Source organism: Netta rufina (assembly GCF_964035555.1).
Source record: "Netta rufina genome assembly, chromosome: 12".
NCBI lineage: Eukaryota > Metazoa > Chordata > Aves > Anseriformes > Anatidae > Netta > Netta rufina.
The window spans coordinates 15407665-15427360 of NC_140135.1; the positions used below are offsets into that span (position 1 = coordinate 15407665).

Here is a 19696-nt window from a genome sequence, read left to right on the forward strand (position 1 = left end):
GCTGTGCCAGGCTGGATAGAGACAGGGAGCTGACAGTCAAACAGCCCTTTGGGGTATCGCTGGCACTCACTGAGCCCTGGTTCATTTTGCAAGTGCAGGCTTCGTGACACCCTTTTTGACACCCAAATTCTCCAAGTCGATTTGAATTCCCCAGTCTTGCTAACCAAGTAAGCAAGCAGCCCAGGGGATCTGCATCCTGTCAGGTTACCTAATGCACAGGAGTCAATAACTCAAATACACCCTGCCTCTAACTCAAACAGGCCCTCATCAGGCTATCTGGTTACAACTCCAACAGCAGACACACAAAGGACAGCCAGAGCTGCAAACCGGAGTTGTGTTGTACGCAGGTAAAGGTACACCACCTTGTAACCAAGCCCTCTGACGGGAGTGTATTTACAGGATGCTTAGGCCATGTTTACAATATTTATTTGGCAGATGCTGGAACAGGATAGCTGTGTCCCGTGCCACCCCACTGGGGCACCACAGTGTCGCAGAGAAGCTCCGGTACCTGTGCTCATCCTGAGAGCTGTGCTGGCTGCTGGCACCAGGCACAACCCCACGCAAGCAGCCTGCCACAAGCACTGGCTTCAGCAGCCCTGGAGTTTGGCAAGTGCAAACACAAGGGATTACTCACAAGTATCACATGGCAGACAACACTTGGCAACTCCAATGCAGAGAAAAGACACTTAAAGCCAGTGCAGGAGTATTCATTCAGTGCACATCTTACTACTCTAGCCACACCTTTTACAAATACATTTGAAAAAAATAAGCTGTGGTGCTGACAGCAACAATGAAAAAAATCCTTTTTGGCCCACAACAGCAATTAGATGAAATACAAAGAGGCATCCGGCTCCCAACCTGTCCTACAAATATACCTTATGGATCTGTAATGCCATACTCAAAGAGCAAAGGTTTCATGCCTATTTATGTATTGTCATTGAGGCATACCAGAAAAGAGCAAAGAAAATGAAATCTGTTTTACACATGGGTCATAAACAAAACTTCTGAATATAATAAAGTCTGAGGTGAATTTATGCATTGTCATCTGGAATTGGGCATAACTTTTCAGCCTTTTTTAGTCAAAATAGTCTCGGCAGCATTAGAAGACTCTGTACATTTATGTCAGCTCCGTGACTTGCCAGCAAACCCCCACCAAGAATTTAACAACAGTGGTGCTGGGAGGGGGTCAAAATGATCTTTTTATATGAGGATCATTTTGATAATGAGGATAAAACTGGTTGTTTTTTCAACATACCCTAAAACTTTACAAGGTAGGTCTCTGTCCAAGGAGAATTAAGTTCCCAACTCCCCATGTTATTACACAACAGGCTGCAATTGAGAAAAATACAGCATTTACACACTGCTGTCATTATAATAAATCCCAAAGAAAAACCCAGAACCCAAGCAATTTAGAGAAAGCAGCCAGATCGTAATGCATTGTCAGTTCGTAAGAGTATGCCTAAGTATGTTATTTACTCAGGACAAGGTTACATTCAGAGAGTAGCCTCTCAGCAAGTAAATTTACTTTTATTGGTTCCATTACAGTCACAAAAAAAGAAAGTTCCAAGCTGTACAAAACCCTTGAAATCTACTATGGGAAATTTTTAATTTATGTTCGGGGAAGTGGACCTAGTCTATGACTACTTGTAATTAGGCCTTGTAGGTTTATCAGATTTCCAGTCCCGCAATGTACCTTTCAGACTGACAATAAAAATAAATCAATGTGTTCTCACAATTGCTTGCAAGGGGCAAGTTCATTTGCATCCGGCAGCAGAAAGATGGAGACAGATCACTGGATCAAGACTTAGTTCTCTCCAGGTGCTTCTTGTCACTTTTTTCCTTACCCCTAATTTTGTACATGTTGCAGGACTCACCAGACTAAAAATAAAGACTTGTGATGTTTTGCAGGAGGACTTGAAATCGGATCCCTGACTCTGCAGCTGTGAGCTTTTTCACAGGGCCGGGAGGCTGCTGGTGAGATCAGAGTATTCCCCAGCACTCTGAATTATCGCTGTTTCACTACTTCGTGTCACCAGCCAGGGCTGTAAATCACTTTACTCCAACGTGATGATGTGAAATAGGCAAAGTTTGTCTAAATACCTAAAAAACTGTAGAGTTGAGATCCCCATCAGGGTTTCCTTTCTGCAAAGATCAGGATCTGCCACTCTCCTGTACTTCTCCTTCCAGCATGCCACCCTGCAGTGCTATTCAACAAAGCCCACCTGAGTGCCAGCGGGCAGCCCCGCGGCACACAGCCCACCACGAGCATTTTGACTGGGGTGCACGGGTCGCTGAATATGGGGACACCCTACTTATTTTTCTGTGCAGCTCTTCCACACAACCCCGTCCTGCAGTGTGGTTCTCAGGAATCCCAAAGTAAAATTAGCTTGCCTACAAGACTCATCTTCCACCTGGCTCTATCATTAACATGCTCACCTTGCTGAGTGAATAGCTTACAGCAGCCATCTGCTTTACCTGCAGTCGTCTCCAGGAAAAAAGTACTTTGTGAAATTCAGGTCCCCATAACACTATAGGCCTAGCATTCCATGTGATTCCCTCAGACCAGTTTCAGCAGGACAACTCACAGTCCTTGCTACTGATTGCATAGGAAAGGCAGCGTGTGTGTGGTTTTGATAAACGTATGCCTGTCCATAGGTATGCAGCAGGGAGGTGTCAGTGCATCTACAGCTGACTCTGACATGCACGTCAAGTATCTCTCTTCTTTAGGGAACTTCTGGCCCAAAACCTGAGCCCCAGTGCCATGCTGTGATGCTGCTGAGGGACATGTACCCAGGGTAGCAGAGCTGACACGTGCCTTGTAGCCCTTTCAGCATCACTGCCATGACACTTCTCTTTGCTCCCTGACACCACCACTTTTCAGACTCCAAAGTGTTAAAATGCACATATTGTTCAGACGGTCGGGCATCGGAGCAGGCTGCTATGGTGGTAGGAAGACCACAGAAGCATGATTAAAGTGGTTTTGCAAATAACATGCTGAGCATGTTTGAATCACCGGCAAGCTTGCAGCTCTCATTAGTTTCTTGATTGAGTTTGACCTATTACAGGGACAGCAAGACTGCTAATCATGCTAATGCTGGGCTGTTTACAGTCACATGGAATAAAAAGCCCTGAAGAAACCAAGCAGAGCTGAGAAGCACGCACACATGGACATGGGCAACCTGCACAGCAAGAAGGTGAGCTGCTGCCAAAGTGTGTGGAGGGGAGAGCCCCCTCTGGCCTGTGCCCACCACCACGTGCACGCAAGCCACGAGCTTGACCCAGGAGCCTACAGAATTTCACAGTTGGTCAAAAGAGAGGATGGAGGAACTGGGGGCCCTTTTTATTCCTGCAGAGGTGGCAAAACATAGTGCTTCTTCCAAAGCAGCTGCTGATGGAAAGCTCCCATCTAGCTGCTGTTAACCTGCTCTCCCTGAAAGAATAAATTTGCCAAAACAGGCATTATTCAATGAAATTACACATGCCAGGTAACTGAGTCACCAGTCTCAGCAGCAAGAAATGGGAGGGCCATTAATCTAAGTACACAGCCCTGCATGTGGTACAGACAGATTGCCAGCTGCTTAACCCTGAGATACAGGAGCATAATGGAGCTGCAGCACGCTGCTGAGCGATCGTGTATAATTGGGACCCCAAATGGTTTTGTTCCTGTAATTATTCTCTTCCTCTGGTTACATTTCTCTTTTTCCACAGTAATGACTCTCTATTTGTAGACGTCAAAATATTACTCTGCAGAGACCTGGCGTATTTAAGTGATGACACATGTCAAAGCTTAGGGAAAGCTTGCTGCTAATTAGAAACTTAATAAACTGAATTTATGATACATGCAGGCTGACAAGTAATAGGGATGATGTCCATTTTGACTCTGCAGATACCGACACATTAAATATCACACTTGGACACTTCAAGAACTTGCAATTAATTGCTTGTTTTTTCCCTTGCTCTGGGAGCTGAAGACATCCCTTGCCCTCACGTGTGGTGTTGCACTGAAGATCCCATGCCCGACCCTGGTCAGACCGACACTGCGCATCACAGGTGAGAGCTGGAAGGGAGCCACATACCTTGGGACTGACGTGAGGTACGTTAAGACTTTAGTTACAGTCTCCTCGGGCACATCGTTGAACCGAGAGTTGTCGGGGAAGGTGATAATCCAAGCCTTATCCTTCCCTCGGCCACCTGGAATGAAGACAAGAATGCTTCCTTGGATGTGTTTTCTAGGAGGGCAGCACCAACACCCAGGTGCATAATTCAGGTCAAAAACCACCCCGAACCCATTAGCCTGTCCTTTTTACAGAGGCTTTTTACACCACCAGAAAAGCCAAAATAGGTCAGATTCTGGAACTGATTTCAAGCACAACACACATACACAGGTGGCAGAAGCAAAACTACCAAGTAGCGAATATTTCCTTTATTTACTGAGCATACTTTACATGAGAAAGAAAAGAAGTTCCAAGGAAAATCCAAACAAGCTATTCTTGAACTTACACATTTCATTGCAAAATGATTGTTAATGCGTTGAGTGTTTTGAAGGTAAGAATATTTTACAGCATGTCTTGAGAGAGAAATTTAATATGCTCTTTCAAACCACCCCAATGTTTTATTAACAACATTTCTAGTGGCAATGGAGACTACTTGATGGATAACATCCCGTATGGAGTATCATTTTGCCAAACGGTTCATCTGGAGTATTTAATTACCACATAGAGAGAGAACATGGAAAAGTTCATCGTACACACCAGAAAGGAAAGCAAACTGTTTCATCAAATCATCACTGATGTCCTTTGCACAGATGGGTATTGCAGTTTCTGGAAAAAAAAAAAATAAATAAAGCAGCAGTCAAAAAGGAAGCAAAACTCCAAAGCAAACACATTTAGCAATGTGTCAACTCAAAGGCAGGACTCAAACCCAGCGCACCTTCCCTGAACTATCTGTGAAAGCTAGTAACAAAGAACATATAGAATCAATAGCAACACCGGAGAGCTAACAGGGCAAATGCCCTAAGTCATTAGTAAATGTGTTCTATCAGGTGTACTCAGGGAGAACTCCTGGGGAGCGGGAGTCTTCTCCCCTCACCAGTGTATTTCTAATATAACTTTTATGTTTTGCAGTTAGAAATTTTGCCCCCATTTTGCAAACTCCTTCAGTGCTTTCCAGCCTTGGCAGTATAATGGGCTGAGGTTTCTGCTGGGAACAGCAACAGCCAGGACTGCTGCACTGCGAACAAATTTGGGGTTTCATATTGTCTTTAATTCTGAGTAAATAAGCTTCCGAAATCAGCCTGGCTGTTTTCAGCTGGCTTGGGGCCACACACACTGGAAAGGAAAGGCTGTTGTTCTTATGCTCGCAATTAGATTTCTTTTTAATTAAATAATGGGAGGGGTTGTTTTAATACCATATTTAGCACGCTGTTACCATTTCAGTGGCAATGATGCACATCAGAACAATATATATAATTTTACCTTTCACTGGGAAAAGCAAACATAAAGCAGACTCACTGAACACAATGGGAGCCTATAGCTGGTGGACATCATTCTAGATTATCTATAAATGGAAAGATAGCTAAAAATTAAACATCCTTGTTCCTGCAAATAGATGTTTTGAAACACATCTATACAGATTAAGGTCATTTTGCTTTCTGATAATTACATTTTAAACACTGATTGTTTTACGGAGTCAGTCCTAGGGAGCAATCTGTTGGCTGTTCTAAATCAGACAGGACAATTCTTCAGAACACTTCACCATAATCAATATTTATTCTATTTTACTTTTTCCCAAAAGCTTTCTGGTCACTTGTACTTTATCTAAGGATTTTTCAAGTGTTTTGTTAGCCGCACCATGACAGCCCTGAGTGCACAGTACTCTGCCTTCTGCCATCCACGCCAGCCACCTGCTGCTCTCCTTTTACGTGTGCATTGTTATTTCTTCTCTTGTAGATAAAAATATTATTTTTGTTCATTAAGGGCTGGCATTCGCAGCAACGTTCTTGATTTTAACAGGCCTCAGAACTGGTAAGGAAGAAGTTTGTTCCGCAAGGATACTTCAAATAGCTCTCCCTTAAATAACTGCCTCACCTAACTGGAGGACAAACAGGGGTGATCACTTTCTTCTCTATTTGTTAATTTGTTTTCCATGTCAAAACTTTCTAACTGATAAAAATCACATGAATAAGTTAATAAGCTCCAACACATGGAATATAATATAATAAACATTTCAGTCTTTGAAAACAGAAGACAAAAGCCCCAAGGCTGTGCACACACATTTGTCTTCACAACATCAAGGAGGAGTGGGGCTGTTCAGCAGCAACGTGGACGTTTCCAGCTCAGTAAAGCCTTTCCCTAAAGCCAGCTCACCCCTGCGGCCCAGACCTCATGTTTGCTTTCCTGAAGATGCAGCCATGGGGAAGCCGGGCAAAGTTTTGCTGGTAATATAATGCCCTCGCATGACTCACATGCACAACAGTAAAACCAAAGACAGTTCGAAGTTTACAATAATGCCACTTTTGTCTGCTGTTCTGTAGTGATATGGAAGGGAAATGCCGGCTTATTAATAGGTGTCCAGTAAACAGGTTGAAAAAAGGAGGTTAATGCACGGACCATTTTTGGTTTTGACGTGCAAAGCATCATAGGACAGGGGCTGTACCATGCTCAGGAGTGACCACTTTGAGCATCGGGGTTTCCAGCAAGGATTTTGCTCCCAAACATTCTTTGTCCACAGAAGGCTTCGTTCTTGACTTCAGCATGGAGGTGGAGACCTAGATTCCTACAGCATCCTCACAAATCTGAGTTCCTTGCTTTTCAAGGGACCACATTTTTGGAAGAGGGCACTCAGCACCTTCAGAGAAATTAGGTCCTTCCGGGCAGTCTCAAGTTGAGCACTCAAAATAACCCATTTGAGGAAGAACTGGGCGGGAGAACTTTGCTTCAGGCAGCGAAGGCTCGGGGAGCATTTCCCTGACAAACCCTCCCCATCTCCCGCGGGCACGAGGCTTCAACGCAGGCCAGAGGAGCAGGAGCACTGCCCTTTGGTAAGGTCAGAGCACAGCAGGCTGATTGTATTCTCACTGGAACCTCTCCTGGGCCAATTCATCCCTGTGCTTGGTCTGCATTTGTCATCAAATCCAGCTTCCTGGACAAACATTAAGGAAAAGCAAGCGCTGGCATCGGGTTCGCAAGCACGTTGCTGTGCCTACAACACATCAATTGGATGTTACCATCCTATACAAAAGAGCAACCTTCGTCATCAAATATTCATCCCTGGAAAAAGAGTGGTGAAAGGCAACAAAGGGCAACAAAGATATCTGCCTCTCAAACAAGGCTTCAGTTGATGTTCGTTAGCAAACTGCTGATTTCTTAATTGACAGACCCTCTTGGGACAGTACGGACAAGACCACAGGGTACTGCCTAGCACTGGCTATGAACAGCTCAGCCAGCCCACACGAGGTGGAAGATGTCAAGGTTTCATGCAAGTCCACTTGTTCCTCTTAAAAAGAGGCTTTGTGTCCACCAGTTAGTGCAGGACAGAGCAGTGCCATTAGCAAATCATGCCTGAACCCCTCGCATTACTGCACCCCAGAGCACTTCACAAACTACACCTGCACAGCTGGTGTGACCTCAGCTTTTAGGGTCTTACTGAAAACAAACAGCTCCTGGGTGATAAATGGCCATAACAGTGTAATAACATTTTTTTATATAGGCTCTAAGGTGGGTGTTTATAAAACACTGCTGCAACTACTACGTTCAGAGGCACATAACTGAAAGGTCCTACTCTGCAGAGCAGACTGTCACCATGACACGGAGTTTCAGAGGATGGGTGAAGCCAAGCAGGACAAGGGGGAAATGCAGAGCTCTCTGCCCTTTGGAGGAAAACTCATGTGGGCTATGCAGGGAACCTGCTGGCTCTATCCTGTCCCCATCATTTGGTTTACGCTGACCAGGATATTTTGCTGGATCCTCTCCATAGCACAGCACCTCACAGCCAGCACACAGACTGCAGGTGTAAGGCTAATGCTTATTCTTAGAGGTCTTCCCTTTTGAGGTGATTTGAGCACAGAGGCATGCTTGCATATAGTAGAAGTCTGCAGTGAGGTTCAGAGAGAGGGTGGCTATCGTCTGAGTCCAAGTTCACTCACAAAACACAGCAGCCAAGAGACTCAATTAAACTCTGAAGTGCTTTGCTCTCTGGCAACTTGTTTTCTTTTCTATTCTAAACTTTGCAGGCTCACTGCATCTGCTAACAGCAGCTGTGCAACACATCTGCCAAGTTGATGTAATAGTGCCTTACATTTTACAACACCGGCCAAACACTGTTTGCAACTATAAAATACACTTGGAGACGGCTTTGTTGTGAATGAAGAATAATAGCTCTTCATTTGAGGGTTGCTGCCGTAGCCTAGGAAACAAAACCGAACCACACCAAAAAAAGCGTAAAGGATCACGTTGAGCTTCTCCATGATCTGCTTGTTCTCTGCTTTTTGTCCATTTGGATGCCTGGATCCAAAGAAGAAGCGGTTATTTGGTGTCAAGGGAGCCTGTAAATGAGCACATTTGTAACCTATGTCCACGCCTCGTGGTGACTCTCTAGGTTAACTGGGGCCATCAGCCTTCATCTGCCAAAGGACACCCCACCGGCTTCAAATTTTACCCTAAGTATTAATCAGTGCAGTGCAATGAACACCCTTTCAGCTTTTCCTGTTGAATTTTTTTCCTCTTTGCAAAATTAAATATTCACAGGGGCAAAGAACTGAAACACAGTCCTACATCCAGGCAGAAAGACCAAAGCACCAGCCTGCAATTTGTCCCTCTAACTCAGTCCGGATTGTTTTACCCCACTCCTATAAAGAAGCACCCAAAAGGAGCAAGCCTGCAGCCCATCGCTCAGGGCACTCACTCTGGATAAGCAGAAGTTTCGCTTGAAATATCATCACCTGCAAAAGCTAAGAGCCCCACCAGGAAGAACGGAAAAAATCCATGCCACAGCAGTGGACAGAGCCTCCCTTTGCTGCAGGAAACCCGAGTCTCCATCGCCCCAGCAGCAAGCTGCTGAGCCGCTCTCGGCTTTCTCACGGAGTAATTTGAAAAGATCTTGAATCCAATCCAACACACGACAAGAACCATCGCCATTCTCTCCACCAGCACATCACGTCCAGAAAGCAAGGTAGAGGGAGTTATTAGGAAAAAAAAAGAATACCTCTTTATCCTGCTTGCAAACTGCCCTACCGTGAACAAGACGCTTGCACGAGGAGTTCTCCCGGCAGCTTCCCCAGCCAGCTTACACCTGGAGAAGGATCCCGACTGCCACCGTCCCCCCCGAGGAGCAGCACCTGCACGAGGCTGAACCTAACACACCCGGCAGCCAGGGCTCCTGGCCACGGGCCAGCCAGCATAAAGCTGGTGGTTCTGCTCGTGCTGTTCAGCACAATGTCTCTGTTAAAGAACATATACTGAAGAATAGGACATTGTACTCCTCGGAACACAAGGCCCATTGTATTTACAAAAGGCTTATTTGCAGGACCAGGTCTGAGCAGAGGACTGACAGCCAAGGTCCCGAGGCTCCTTCCTGGTTTTGAGATGAAATTCTTCAGTAGCTGGGAGTAAATCGTGTCTCCCCCAGCTCCAGTTCCTCGTTTGCAGACAGGAGCAGGCAGGCTGTGGCCACACACTACCAAGACTCGGCACTGCCAAAGGGTCACAAGCATGGCTGGCGACAGGAATGGAAAGGCTGCAGCCCCCATCCTGCTGGCTGATGTAGGAGTTCGTGTCCATACAAAAACCAGCATCAACAGGCGAGTGTTTCATGGGACCAGCTTCTGGGTACATCAGAAAACCAAAGCTCTCGGGGTCAGATGTGAATTCCACCAAACGTTTGTGGCTCCTCCCCTGGGACCTGAGGCCAAGGCACCATTCTCCATAACCAGGTCTGCGGCAAGCGGGCCCACAGGGCTTGTGGGTCACACACCAAGGGGCCTCCAAAATTCACAGGGCAAAAGAGCAGAGGAGCCCGCTAGCAAGACATGTTTCCACTCAGTTCCACCAAAGACCTCGGAGCTGCAGAGCACGTGCAGCGTAACAGCTGGATGGCAGAATTACACCTTTACACCCGGGGTAACCGCCTGACCACAGGTTGAGACCTGCGGGAACTCTTCCCCATGTGCTGAACACCCTGCAATAAAGCAGAGCCTGCATCAAACTTCCTTCTCTCCGCAGCCCAGAAATTCAGTTGCAAAAGGAACTTAGTGACCGGACTCAGCAAAGTGTGAGAACTGCTGCGGTCCTCTTCTGCGTTTGCAAGTAATCAAAGATACTTTGCATTAGCTATATAGGTAACCCCTAGTCAATTCTGACAGCACACAGCTTTGTAAGCTTTGTAAGCACCAGAACACGTCCAGCTGCTCTCGTGACCCGCCCTGACACACATATGCTCTTGCACGAGGACTTCCAGGGAAGCTGCTGGGGGCGAGCGGTGCACAGTCGAGGCACCGTTACTGTAACGGGGGAGCCATGTGGCCCAAATCCACCTCTAGTCACGTAGCTGGAAGTACAGCAGTTTCTGCTGCTGTACTAAAACCACACACATCCAGCAGTTTCCAAGCAGTGCAGCCATTCCCCTTGCCAAGCAAGAGACCCAAAAGACCCATTAGAATAGTTATGGCAGAAGGCTTCAACACCCTTGACTGCTGCAAGCCCTGCTGTCCAGCAGCACCAACACCCTGCGTGGGGACAGCTCGTGTCCTGCAGCAGCCGCGGGCAGCACGGGAGCATCCGTGTCCCTGGGCAAGGGCCTGCAGCCCACAGCTGCCTGCTTCTTAATTAGAGCCAGCGGAAACCAGATTGTCATTTGGAGGGAAAGATTAGCAGTTAGATAAGATTTTTAAATGCCTATTTTTCTGTAAGATGTGATGGATTCATCTCCTCAGCCAGTCCTGTTGATAAGGTGGCAAACCTCCATGTCACATGTGAGCCTAACAGTAAAACCCTGACGCAGCAGACACTCTTGCAAAACCCCTTCTACATTATAAAACAATTCGCAGGCAACTAATCCCCAGAGAGCTTCTCAATCCACGTGGCTCCCACGGGTTTGACAGAGGAAGGAGCCACACACCGGCACGTGTCCAGCACCAGCAGTGGGATGGCACAGAGCACACAGCTGGCAGAGCTATGGGGTGAGACACTCGCTTCCGAGCCCGCGGGGTGGCAGACGGGACAGACCTCACCAGAAGGGTTGTCTCATCTCACAGGTGGGGAGCTGAGGCAGTGACATCTGGCAGGAGCACAACAAAACCGCCCAGGGATTCCAAAAGCCCTACAAAGCCCCAGCAGGGTTAGTGCACTGCTATGTGGGATGCTTTGGTCACCCTGCCTGGTTCAAGGATGCCTTAAATTATCTTTAGCCAGACTGGGGAGGATTTTTTAAGGAAAGGCTTGCTCCATTTGCAAGTTTGTTCCTTTATCTTTCCCTAAGCACCCACCCCGGCAGAGTGTAGGAGGCAGGATACGGCACCAGATGGTCCTCTCTCCTGACCTAGTGGCTGCGCTTCTTCTCCAGGGCCTTCCAGGGTTTATCTGCAAATGATGCTTCAGCTCAGGCACAGATCCCTACCACCCAAACCTGGAAGCATCTGCAGTTACCAGTATCTAAGAAACCACACAGCCAAAAAAAAAAAAAAAAAAGAAGGAAGCTTTTGTAAAACTCGAATGACCTTTCAAAAGGCTGAGATTTAGACAGACTGATGGTAAGCGTAAAAATGTAAAAGAAAATGCTGGGAAAGAAATAAAGGTAACAAATAGGGAGATAATATTAAGACAGCACAGCTGAGGCTTGTGGACCAGCATGCAGGCAGCATGCCGACCCGCAAGGAATGTCCCTGCTGCTGATCCTTACGGGAGGAGCTGAATCATCACCTTACCGTAGGAGGTGCTCGGCAGGGCCGTGTGGAGGCCACCCTGTGCAGAGCAGCACCAAGGATCCTGTAGCACCGAGCCCTGGGCAGCCCTCTGGCAGGGGACGCTGTCCATCCGGACACCCACACATCCTGGCTACAGCCACTCATTAACATAGGAAACCAGCAAAACCTCATTCCTGCTGACCACGGCCATGGCTTTGAGGACAGGCTGCAGCCATCTGAGGCTCTCAGGCAAGGTGCAGCTACCCAAGGACCTGGCACACACGGGAACGCTGTCCTCTGATACAATTTTGGGAGCCAGAGTGAACAAAGAGGTTGCTGGTAGCTGACATCAAGCCGTGCTGCCACCAAGGAGGAGGATGCTCAGCCTGAAATGTTTGGGGCATCCCTGCACACTGGTGACCAAGGGGTTTCTCATGGGTGAGTCTCTCCCAACCTAGAGGGGACAGCAGGCAAACTGCAGGAGCTTCGCTCAGAAAAGGCTAGCCTAGAGAAAACTAAACGACAGCAAGGCTTACAAACTATCTCCTGTTATTGTTGCGGCTAATCTCCTAATGCGAGGAGCGGGATACTGGATGCTCTGATCTGCTCACATCCGAGCAGGCAACCTACTTCTCATATCACCCCTAACTAAGCAAAAATTGGGAAAGATAAAAGCCAGCTCAACTTTCCATGAATTTGCATCTATTGCAAGAAATGTAATAAAAGTTTCTCAACGCCCACCCGTGCGGATTCAAACTCAGTGTGGGAGTTGAGAAAATCTAGTTTCTTGAATTTCTAATACTTACAAACCTCGATGTACTTTTAATTCTCTGCTATTCCCACTTTGAGTCCTTTCTTATTTATGGCAGGCTCCAGGACGAGCACACAGGTGTTTTGCACATCAGCTCTGTGGTGCGCTTGCCAGCTGTGCCCAGCAATGTTCAGCATCTGCCGTCAGAAGGCACCTTCCCAGCCAGTGCCACCAGCCTCCAAAGCAGATCACTTTCAGCACAAAGGACTTCAAAAGCCGAGCCAAATAAAAGCATGCACACGTCAATAGCTTTCACATCATCATTCGATACCACTGAAGTGTTGTTTTTTCCAAGCCAAATTCCAGCCTCATGCACAAAGTAACTCATCACACGTGTAATTGCAGTAAATCCTTGGGCCCAAGGATACCTGCTTAGAAACCCAGATTTAAGATCGCTTAAGTCACTGGAACAATTTATTTCCTTTCACTGCCCACGTAGCCAGGAAACTAAATTGCACAGCCAGGTTCCCACAATGGCAGAACCTGGAAAGTCTGCTGCAAAGTTAAGGAAACTAAAACCAATTTTCCTGAGCTGAAGATGAAAACATGTAATTTTGTCTTTCCACCGATGAGCAAAAGCACATATCCAAATCCAGCCAGCTGCTGTCCTGGGGCAGGAAGAAGTCAGTGGCATGGAAGTGGAGGTGGGGAGCACGCTGCCAGCGCTCGCAGCCTGGCTCACAGCACCCAGCCCTCGGACAGACGTCCAGGCAGCAGCAGATGGATAATTGCACCTTGCAGGTGGCCCAGCCAGCGCAGCTTCCCAGGGAACTACAACTCTGCCCCGGGAGCTGCCGTCAGCCAGAGCTCCTGACTCAGCCGTGCTGCAAAACCAAGCCTAGCATCGCCTGGGAGGAAAGGGGCTCGGGAGCCAGGGCAGCCCCACCCCGCCGCTTCCACCACAACACGGCAATCTGCACGCCGGTCCTCCCACTCCTGCTCCTCTGCCCCCCAATTTGCAACGGCCTTCAATTTGGCTGCGCTGGGGAAGCTGTCAGATGAGACGATTGAGGCTTTTGGCAGCCGAGCAAACAGGGAGAGGAGCGGCGTGGGAGCCAAGCTGCGATTGCCACGCGTGCCGAAGCGACCACCTTTGCTGCGACACGCAGCAGCACGAAGCGGCCCGCTCGCAGCAGGAGGCTGAGGGCACTCGCTTGACTCCTGGCTCCCAGACTGCCCTACAAGCCCCACTTGCCAAAACCAACAGTCGGGCCCTGTTCCAAGTCCTGTGGCGGTGATGTCTGAGCTCCGTGCTCCTGTGTGACCCCGTCCCCAGGAGCTCCGGGGAAGCGACGCGTCTCTAAGCATCCTGCAGCTCCCTGGCGAAGCCAGCATTTTGGAAGACTTTCTTTCCCCCACCGTATTTTACACTTCAGTTCCTTCCCTCCCACACAGCCCTGCTGTCACTTCGCTTTTGTCACTGTAAATGAATGATAAACGATTAAACTGCAGTTGTAGCAAGTGTGACTTATCAAGAGGAAGCACATCCCACGTACTACCGACGCTCCCCCGCTACTATTCCCCTGGGGTCCCCCTGCGGCCGCAGCACCTGGAGAGGCTTGGACCAGTGTGCAGCTCTCAGAGGGTGCTGGTCCCCTGTTCCCAAGCCTCTCTGAGGGAGTCCAAGCCTTTTTGAAGGTCGGAGTAGCTATAAAAGTCTTGGAATGCACATAGGCGTAAATCCCACTGTGAGGCAAGCACAGGGGAAAATCACCTTGTACTAGAAACACCCAACAAGTTTCCTGCACTGATGTGCAAAGAGAAACTGCATGACCCCAGAGAAAAACATGACCCCAGATCGGGCTGAATGCTCAGAATCAGCGATGAAGGAAAAAAACTATTTATTATGTCACGATCTGGAGAACCTTACTCATTTTTTTGTTTCATTTTAAGGATCTATGTATATCCCAAATCATGTGTCCAGATCCCGCAGCTATAACCACACAAGTGTGCCTTTGTGCTTCTGTGGAGATATTTTGATTTCGTGCGAGCATTATACAAAGGTCATCTGCCAAGAGGGGTTAGAAGACAAGACTCACACTCACAAGAAACCCGGTGCCTGCTTTCACCCATTTTCCACAGCATCTCTCCTAGAACATGCTCACCATCCGCATCTCCATCCCTGTTCTGACACTAGTGCAAGGAGGAACAGTTTTTTTGCTTGTTTGTTTTTGTTTTTTGTTTTTTAAACCACACATATTCAAGCAGCATCCTTTGCTACCTGACCACGCTCACCTCTTTCTGCACCTCCCTACTCTGTTTGCAGGTGTGGACGAACAACAGGACCAGTGAAGGCACAGCGGGCAGGCAGCGTCACCAGAAGCAGGTGACGGTCTGATAAGTCCCCACCCGTGACTGCACCCTGATAAATTCCTCCCGCTCCCTAAAATGCGCTTTGCACGGAGGCCAAGGAAACCGGGATTAAGACTGCAAGCTTTTTTGGGTCAGTGTGTCTTTCTTGTGCCTGGCGTGGCTCCAAGCGCGCTGCCAGCTGTGAGCTAATAAGGAATAATGAGCACCTTCGCCTTCCGACAAGGTACGCATCCTCTGGTGGTGACAGAGTCACCCGGGATGCCACCGCCTTCCCCAGGTTATTAAGGGCCTCGCTGCAAAAAAAAACAGTTCTCCCCACAAACACACAAAATAACAACAACAACAACAACAAAAAAAAAAGTCAAGGCTCCAAACAGTTTATGAGCAGATCATTGTCCATCAAAGGAAACATTGTTGAGGCACAAGAGCAGCTTACAGCCCCGGGGTAGCAGATCAGATTGCGTTTGCTTCTCATCAGCGCGCTGCATTCGGGGTGTGCAGCCATATAACCACAGCGGCAGCACCACAGCCCTGGGCATCCCCAGCACTGCCGCGATGAAGTGATGTGGGAAGACCCGCGGATGAGGGAGAGGGGCCGTCTGACAGCCGCACACGCTTTACACACACCCACCGCTTTTCTACTTCGGAAACTAGGAAAGGGCACGTCGCAGACACCAGGCTGGCACGCGGCTTTGCAGGGAAGGCTTCTTTAGTTTTAGACCACCGGCAAACACCCTATTGCTTACCAAAACCTCTTGGATTCATTTGGAGCGACGTTTCCCGGTAACAAAAAGGGATGTCGGCAGCACAGCGTGAAACACTCTCTCCTTTTTTTTTAAAAAAAAAAAAAAAACGAGGCCATTCCACACCGCTAATGCAATCCGCCAAAAAAAAAAACGCCCAGAGCCCTCAATAAGCAATCGCGCTACAAACCCCACCGGCACCGTGCCCGCACAGCCTGAGAGCGGCTCGGGAGTTCCCCGAGGTGAGGAGCTGGGCACCTGTGGGCTCCGCTCGCTCCCCTCCGCCTGGCCCCAGCACCCCCGGCTGCCTCCGGGCTCCCGGGCTGAGCACAGCGGCGGGGGGCAACTCCGAGGGGAAGCCCCCGGGACCCCCGAGCGGGCAGGGCACAGCCCGGCACGGCACGGGACAGCCGGCAGGCACCGACGGGCTCCCCCAGCCCCGTCCCCAGCCCGGACGCTCGGATCACCGGCACCCCCCGGGAGCCCTTCCCCGTGCCCCCTCCCGGTCCCCGCTGGGGGACTCACCGGCGGCGGCGGCCTCCAGCAGCGCGGCGGCCCGCAGCAGGCAGTAGTAGCGCTCCATCTCCCCCGCCGAGGTGCCCCCCGGCGGGGGGCCGGCCGGGGCCGGCGCCGGGGCCGGGGCCGGGGCCAGGGCCATGCCCCGCGGCAGGGCTCCGCCGCCGGCCGCGCTCCGCCGCCGCCGCCCCGGGCCCGGACCCGTGCTGCTGCCGCCGCCGCCGCCGCCGCCGAGGCGGGGCTGGGGAATGGGGGAGCCGCCTCCGCCCGCCCCGTGCCCGCCCCCCCGCTGCCAGCGCCCGGTTGAGGCGGCGGCTGCCGCCCGGTGCCCCCCCCCCCACTCCATGCGAGGGGCGCCCAAGCCGCCGCTGGGTTCCCCGAGTCTCTCCAGTCCTAGCTCGGCATCGCTTGGTGGCATTGACAAAGCCATACATCGGGTTTTCATTGACACCCCCCCCCAAAAAAAAAAAGAAAAAAAAAGTGTTTTCATCCTCTGCAAGAAGCATTCTAGCGAATTCCTTCAACAGTATCTGAGAACCATGCTAAACTATCCCATGGCCAAAGCTGGCCAGCCTTCAGCCAAGGCCAGCCTGACCCATCGCTCCTCAGCTCCCCGATGCTGAGGTTCAAACGATGCCAGCTCATTCTCAGCAGCAGCCAGAGCTGCCCAGGAAGCCAGCGCAGAGAAGTGGATGTTCCTGTTTTTCCAAAACAACCTTTTAATTATGCTCCTTACTATAATAGCAGCCTTTTTCCAACACTTCAGCAGTCAGGGCTATTAATTTAGGACCCAAGGCCTAACCATGGTAATGTGAAAAACACCGTCTTTTTGGTAGACCTTGTCCCTTCTTGCACTGATGCAGAATTTTTCAAGGAAAAACTACCCCTTCAGTCAGTGCTCCTCGTCTGTCACAGCAGATTCTCAGGTTTCACAGTCTGAACAGTTTTCTCTTCGGTCATAAAGCATGTCCTGCACAAAGAGGGAGAGTTCATGTGCAGTTACTCATCAAGAAAAAAACAGCTCGTGCACAGCGCTAAACGTGGTTATAAAATAGCCGTGTGCCAGGCTACAGGCATGGTATGACAGACATGCTGCATTCCTCTTTTATTCGCACCACAGAAATGCTGTTTTCCTCAAACTGCATCAGCTCGTGCAGAACTGAGGCCCGTCCACACAGACCACAGGACCTGGTTTGGGTTGGAAGGGGCCTCCAAGCCCACCCAGTTCCAACCCCCTGCCACGGGCAGGGACACCTCCCACTGCACCCGGGTGCCCTCCGTGCAACCTTGGCTTGAACGCTCCCAGGGATGGGGCATCCACAGCTGCTCTGGGCAGCTGGTGCCAGTGCCCCACCACCCTCATAGTAAATGTTTTCTTTCTAATATCTAATCTAAATCTCCCCTCTTCTAGTGCTCCTTTACTCCGTGTCCTATCACTGCACTCCCTGACAAAGAGTCCCTCCCCAGCCTTCCTGTAGGCCCCTTTAGGTACTGAAAGGCTCCGATGAGGTCTGCCCGCAGCCTTCTCTTCAACCCCTGCTCCCTCAGCCTGTCCCAGGAACAATAAGCAGAGACAGAGGGAACAAGGAGAAGATAAAAAGGAAACAATGACAGCCAGAAACACTGGCGTTTCCTTTTCAAGGATTTTCCTCCCCAGACCTCATAACAACATTCATCACCCTGAGCAGCACATACATGTACATGGCTGTGTGTGAAGGAAAGGCCCCTTTGGAGAGGGGGAGCTCTCATCAGAAGGGAAATCCTGGCAGAGTTTTATTCCATGTGGGTGCTCTTCCTTATCCCCCAGTTTTTGGGAGGTGTAGGGAGAATTCCCAGTTATTTCGTTAATTCCAGTTCAGCTGCTGGGGAAAAAGCAAAACAAAACAACAAACAAACAAACAAACAACATTGTATCACATAAAGGCAGTTTTTGCTGGGAGTGGTACCACTATTTATTTTTTAGAAATTGCCTTTCAAAAGCGTCTGCTTAGTCAAACAGGTATGCTTAGTTTTAGGCAACCACAGGCATGAGTCCTCGTGGTGATATGATCTTTTTGAGATTGTTCTGAATAGACTTATCAGTTATTTCTCCCCAGCCTCTATTTTTATTCTAATTTGGGGAAAACCATAGGTTGTATTTCTGCCCCTCCTGAAAGCTGCTGCTCGCACACCTCATGGCGTGGCTGTGCAGAAAGCAATGGCTGGGGCAGTACGCCCGGCTGCAGCTGCTCCAGCCCCAGATCCGCTTGGAGAAGTCACCTGCTTAGAGGCTTCCCTATACGCCCTGAGAAGTACACCTCGGTCACCTTCAGCCTTGGGTGGCCAAGAGCCCATCTAGCCTCCTAGTCTCTTCTTCAAGAAATAGCTTCTGGTTGAATGGGGTAATCTAACTTGTCACCCTCAGGTCAGACCTCTGTTCAGGTCTCACACACGGTCCTGCAGCTGCACATATCTCAAAGCTACAGGCACTGCTGCCCAGCCCCGCTCTCATCCTTCCAGATCGCCGTTGCTGCAACATATTCCCCTGGCTTGGCCAAATCCCAGTTTCTTCTGCCGCACCATCTGGCAGGCTGCTACAGGCACCTTTGCTGTGCTCCGCCACATCAGCCTCAGCAGCTTTGTGCCTGCAATTCCCCCGCTGAGTCTCTCCTCGCCCACACGTCTGATCTATGAGACCTGCCTGCACTGCAAAGCCCCACGCTTAGCCACGAGCCCAGCCGCTTCATCTTCCACGCCCCGACTCCAGTGGCCAAAACGGGATGGAACAGATTTAATGTTTTAGGGTGGTGCTGGGAACTGGAAAACCTGAGCTAGCTAAATGCCATTTGGAGCCTCCCCAGCCAGGAGAGACCCTGGCCCCTCTGACGCCAGTTTGAGCCTGCCACTGCTTTCATCAGGATGGGATTTACTTCACCTGCTGCCTCAGTGTGAAATACAGAAGGGACTCCCCCGTGCTCTCCTACTCTCACTTTTTTTCTGCCTAAGCCAGACCTACCTTGTTTATTTCTCTAACCCGTTTTTGGACGGAAGCACACTCACAGGTGCACACACGCCCTTTCTCCAGGCCACAGCGTATTTTCCAGCTTAGCAGGTTACCTCCAGACACCTGAAGACGTTAGCAGCAAGCCGAGCAGAGGTCCCTGCTGCCCTCCTGTCAGCAGCCTGACCCCTAAGAAAGTGGCTGTCCTTGCTGAAAACCATCTTACAAAGCTGCATTGCTTCTCCTTTTGAATGTGAGGTGGTACACAGCTGTTTTAAATGCAAATTTGGAGCTTTCTGAAGCAGCTCTGAACCACAGTGCTTACGCTGACTGCTGTGTCCCGTCAGCCGGGACTGCCAGCTCAAAGCCTCCAAGTCCTTCAGCTGATTTTCACCATCACTCCACATAAGCTATTAAGAGTCTTGATGCATGTATCT

At 49.6% G+C, this 19696-nt stretch overlaps 1 protein-coding gene across 2 annotated transcripts in view; it reads right to left on the bottom strand.

Moving 5' to 3' along the window:
* MCF2 (MCF.2 cell line derived transforming sequence) overlaps positions 1-16466 on the bottom strand; it is a 57931-nt gene extending 41465 nt beyond the window's left edge. Inside the window, exons 1-4 of one of the 2 annotated variants that reach the window (XM_084294016.1) lie at positions 16289-16466; positions 15767-15847; positions 4752-4820; positions 4077-4191 (exon numbers count right to left, since the gene is read on the bottom strand). In XM_084294016.1, coding sequence (XP_084150142.1) covers positions 4077-4191; positions 4752-4820; positions 15767-15847; positions 16289-16421 — 398 coding nt within the window. In that variant the 5' untranslated portion in view covers positions 16422-16466. The remainder of the gene's footprint in view (positions 1-4076; positions 4192-4751; positions 4821-15766; positions 15848-16288) is intronic. The other variant, XM_084294017.1, reaches the window with a different exon arrangement.
* Positions 16467-19696: the final 3230 nt, after the last annotated feature.